We start from the raw sequence: 4,609 nt of genomic DNA, 5'->3' as shown, positions 1-4,609 counted from the left end.
TATCGATAAAAATAAAGATATGATTTTGATTAAGAAAACATACAAATAGAAAATAAAAATCAAATTGGATTTTTAAACTTGAATTTTCTACAATTTGAATTGACACCCCAACAATTTTTATTGGTGATGAGATGACCTTCTCGTTAACTATTTCTATATTCTACTCAACATTCCCAATATTTCAATACAAACTACTCCCTCCGTCCTTATACATAAACTTTAAGAACGATATAAGTTTTAATTCATAATTAATAAAGAAAGATAAAAGAATTAATAAAGTTAAAAAAAATTAAAACATTTAATAAATTAAAAGAAAAAAATAAAAAATTATTAGTGTATTGTATCCATAACTTAAAATAGAAAATTTTTAAGAAAATTATTTTAAAGGAATATCCTAAAATAGAAATAATTTATCTATTCAAAAGTCATAAATAGGGAGTAATTTTGTTTAATTTTATTTAGTTAAATCAAATCTCACCACATGTCACACGGGTGGTCATAAAGACATTTTGCAGTTTTCGACACAGTCTATGAAAGAAAGCAGTCATGAATTTCTTGTTGCCCAATCCAACCATAATCTCAAATCCCATCTAAATCAACGGCTCTAAATAAGCCCCAACCTCTACAAATACACCCACATATTTTTCTCCGCCTTCTCCATCGTCTAATACCTTCACTATCCTCTCTCGCTCTAGATCTAATACCTCTCCGAAATGGCCACTATCACTAGCATCAAGGCCCGTCAGATCTTCGACAGCCGTGGCAACCCCACAGTTGAGGTGCCTTCACTACCAACTTCTGCTTAATTTTCTCAATATCTCCACGCTTCTATATTTGTGCCCCTATCAAAGTAATACTACTACTACTACTAGTCTAATTTAGATTTTTTTACGATTTTGAATCACGAGACTGTTGGCGATTGCTATAATCAACCTAAACTTTGTACTGTCATGCATCAGTTTTGTTTGTTGTTATAATGTTTGGTTGTGTGAACTAACTGTAGGTTGATGTGAAAACCTCCAATGGAGTTTTTGCTAGGGCTGCCGTTCCTAGTGGTGCATCCACTGGTAAGATCTGATTCCTTGCGATTATTTCATTTTTCCCCAATCGATTTAAATGGACTCTCACATTGATAAGTTTTGATTGAGAAATTGCTTAGTTTGATTTATTTATTCGAAGCTGATTTTGTTTTATGGAGTAGTAACTTGATGTGGATGATCTGTGTTTTGTGCATCTGTCTGCTGAATAAAAGTCTGCGACACACTTTATGTTTTTATTGGTTTTGATATTTCTTTAAATCTCATCTTAGGAATTTATGAGGCTCTTGAACTGAGGGATGGGGGATCTGACTACCTTGGCAAGGGTGTCTCAAAGGTCAGTGTCTGCAGATGTATTTTACATGAGAAATCTGATTGCAAGTTTGGAACCTAACTTTTGTTATATGGTCCTGATGTGTTTTTAGGCTGTTAACAATGTCAACAACATCATTGCACCAGCCCTTGTTGGAAAGGTTTGTTTTTCTCAACTAGTTAGGCAAGCAAACTGTGTCGTAAATTTTGTGACATTACTGAAATGATTGGGATTCTTCCGTTATATTTTTCAGGACCCGACTGATCAGACTGCCATTGATAATTTCATGGTTCACCAACTTGATGGAACTCAGAACGAGTGGGGTTGGTGCAAGCAAAAGGTAGCCTAGCATATCTGTTTAATTGTTGATGTTTTTCCTCTTTCTTTTGGTATATATATTGATTGGAAGATAAACTGTTTTTCTTAAGCTTGGAGCGAATGCTATTCTTGCGGTGTCACTCGCTGTCTGCAAAGCTGGAGCTGCTGTCCTCAATATCCCTCTGTACAAGGTATACAGGATACCGACTCTCGATTATCTTTAGATATTTGTTTCTGTTTTTTAGTTGACCTTCCTTTTCTATTCTATGTTTCTGGCATGATCAAATTGTTGCATCCTTGATTTTTTCAACTTCCTAACATCAATGTTTTCCAGATTTGTTATCGTCTTTATGTTTAGATAGCTGACATGTTTACTCTTTCTGCTATCAGCACATTGCCAACCTAGCTGGCAACAAGAACATGGTGCTCCCTGTGCCTGCTTTCAATGTCATCAATGGTGGATCACACGCTGGAAACAAGCTTGCTATGCAGGCATGTCTATGACACTAGTTTATATGAATCTTCTTACTGCCGTAATCAAACTTTGTCTCAATCAAAATAGACTTTTTCCTGCAGGAGTTCATGATTCTTCCTATTGGAGCTTCATCTTTCAAGGAGGCCATGAAGATGGGTGTTGAAGTCTACCACCATTTGAAGGCAAGTTATATCTCTTGGCTCCTACAACTCTGCTTATCAATTTTTGGAGCTAGTTGTAGTTTTAAAGTTTAATAGCTCCAACTGCCTTTGTTAGGAAGATCTGGAATAGCAATAATAGTTTGTAACTTGAGAGTCGTTAAATTTTGTAACTTGATATCCTTGTCGAATTTTACAATTGTTGTTCCTACAATTGCAACGTCGTCAATTGGTGCTGGTTTATAATATTTGATCCTTTGATTTCAGGCTGTTATTAAGAAGAAATATGGGCAGGATGCTACTAACGTTGGTGATGAGGGTGGTTTTGCTCCCAACATTCAGGTATCATATACTTTAGGTGGCATTGCTTCTCCATTTTTTATTGTGTGATAGAATAATTACATGTTCAACATTACTGCTATTTACAGGAGAACAAGGAAGGCCTTGAACTGCTAAAGACTGCTATTGCCAAAGCAGGTTATACTGATCAAGTGAGTTCTTATTTGTGAATTGCCCACCCATGTATTATGTTTCTTCTTTTAGAGACCTTCAACTGTTAAATGGTATTGATTATGCAAATGCCGATGCTTCCTAGGTTGTCATTGGAATGGATGTTGCTGCATCTGAGTTTTATGGGGAAGACAAGACTTACGACTTGAACTTCAAGGAAGAGGCAAGTTATACAGCTCTGCAGTGTCATAGAATTAGAATTTGTGTGTTTACTTTCTTGTGTGAGACATGCTGCCCCGTGCTTATACAGCATCATCTGATTGTCTATTGCTTTTTATATTCTCACATTTATCGTTTTGTCCCTGCAGAACAATAATGGGAAAGATAAGATCTCTGGCGAACAACTCAAGGATCTCTACAAGTCATTTGTGGCTGAGTACCCTATTGTGTCGATTGAAGATCCATTTGACCAGGATGACTGGGAGCACTACGCAAAAATGACCGCAGAATGTGGAACTCAAGTGCAGATTGTGGGAGATGATCTCCTTGTCACCAACCCCAAGGTAATAATTGGCAATCTGACTTGTAGTTTATGTTGCTGGTTTTAAGTAGACTTCATATAAATTTATATTTCAAATTCTTACTTTGCTGGTTATTAACATCTGCAGAGAGTTGAGAAGGCAATCAAGGAGAAGAGTTGCAATGCCCTTCTTCTCAAGGTATGGCTTTGTTTCCTGCGATCATCTAATTAATGCGACCCTCTTGTGATCCTTATTTCCTCTTTAGTAATAAATAAATTTATCCACCTTGTTTACCAGGTTAACCAAATTGGATCTGTGACTGAGAGTATTGAAGCTGTAAAAATGTCTAAGCAAGCTGGATGGGGTGTGATGGCCAGCCACCGAAGGTATGATATTTTTGATGCTTGTATGTATTGTGGTTGAAATTTATTGAACTTCATAGATACTTAAAATTTTCCTTTCTTGATGCAGTGGGGAAACCGAAGACACTTTCATTGCTGATCTCTCAGTTGGATTGTCCACGGTAAAGCTTGTTTTAAACGTTGAACACCTGTATATATATATACCTGCACTTAAATGTAGGATTTAGCTAAAATCTATTTACTTGTTTCGTTTGACAGGGACAAATTAAGACTGGAGCTCCTTGCAGATCAGAACGTCTTGCAAAATACAACCAGGCAAGCATCTAATTATTCGTAACCTAAACTTTCTAACTACTCGGGTGTCTCTTTTGTGTTTTGATTTCATATCCGGTGATGTAAAACTAAGTGGTACAACTTGGGTGCAGCTGTTGAGGATTGAGGAGGAGCTTGGTTCAGAAGCAGTGTATGCAGGAGCCAGCTTCCGCACACCTGTTGCACCCTACTAGACATGTATGGGTTCGATGGAGTGAGGCTTGACTACGGCTAAATAATGTCTCGTAGAGCTTGCTATGTTTTGGGAAATGTAAGATGTTTGAATAAACAAAATTTTTGGTTTTACACCTTTAGCTAGTCCTGAGAACTGAGACTCTGTACAGGCTGAGGCTGAACACCTAAAATTTCATTTGAAACTCTCTTTCGGAGTTGGGGAATGCATTGCTTTTTCTTATGAACTTTACTTCCTTGTTATTGTTTATTTATTTGCTGTTGTGCTAACGTCTAACAAAGATTAAGAATAATTTATTCCTTGGATAATAAAGCGACTAAATTTATTTATGTTATGCCGTAGGTTAATTTAATTTTGGTAATTAATATTCTCTCAGTTTCATAATAATATGGACAATTGATAGAACACGGGAATTAAGATAAAATTGATAAAGTAAGAAAGGGAGAAGGATGATAGTTAAAGTAGTGTTA

General features: G+C 36.3%; 1 protein-coding gene across 1 annotated transcript; it reads left to right on the top strand.

Moving 5' to 3' along the window:
* The first annotated feature begins 622 nt into the window (after positions 1-622).
* On the top strand, positions 623-4,365 carry LOC121792187 (bifunctional enolase 2/transcriptional activator). Its single transcript, XM_042190041.1, has 17 exons — positions 623-779; positions 1,004-1,067; positions 1,310-1,374; positions 1,463-1,510; positions 1,604-1,690; positions 1,779-1,859; positions 2,059-2,160; positions 2,245-2,325; positions 2,569-2,643; positions 2,730-2,792; positions 2,897-2,974; positions 3,120-3,314; positions 3,420-3,470; positions 3,570-3,658; positions 3,744-3,795; positions 3,893-3,949; positions 4,060-4,365. The coding sequence occupies exons 1-17, from the start codon at positions 714-716 to the stop codon at positions 4,138-4,140; spliced, it is 1,335 nt and encodes a 444-aa protein (XP_042045975.1). The 5' UTR covers positions 623-713; the 3' UTR covers positions 4,141-4,365.
* Positions 4,366-4,609: the final 244 nt, after the last annotated feature.

Source organism: Salvia splendens, chromosome 2, assembly GCF_004379255.2.
Source record: "Salvia splendens isolate huo1 chromosome 2, SspV2, whole genome shotgun sequence".
Classification (NCBI taxonomy): Eukaryota; Viridiplantae; Streptophyta; class Magnoliopsida; order Lamiales; family Lamiaceae; genus Salvia; species Salvia splendens.
This window is presented reverse-complemented; position numbering and strand designations above follow the sequence as displayed.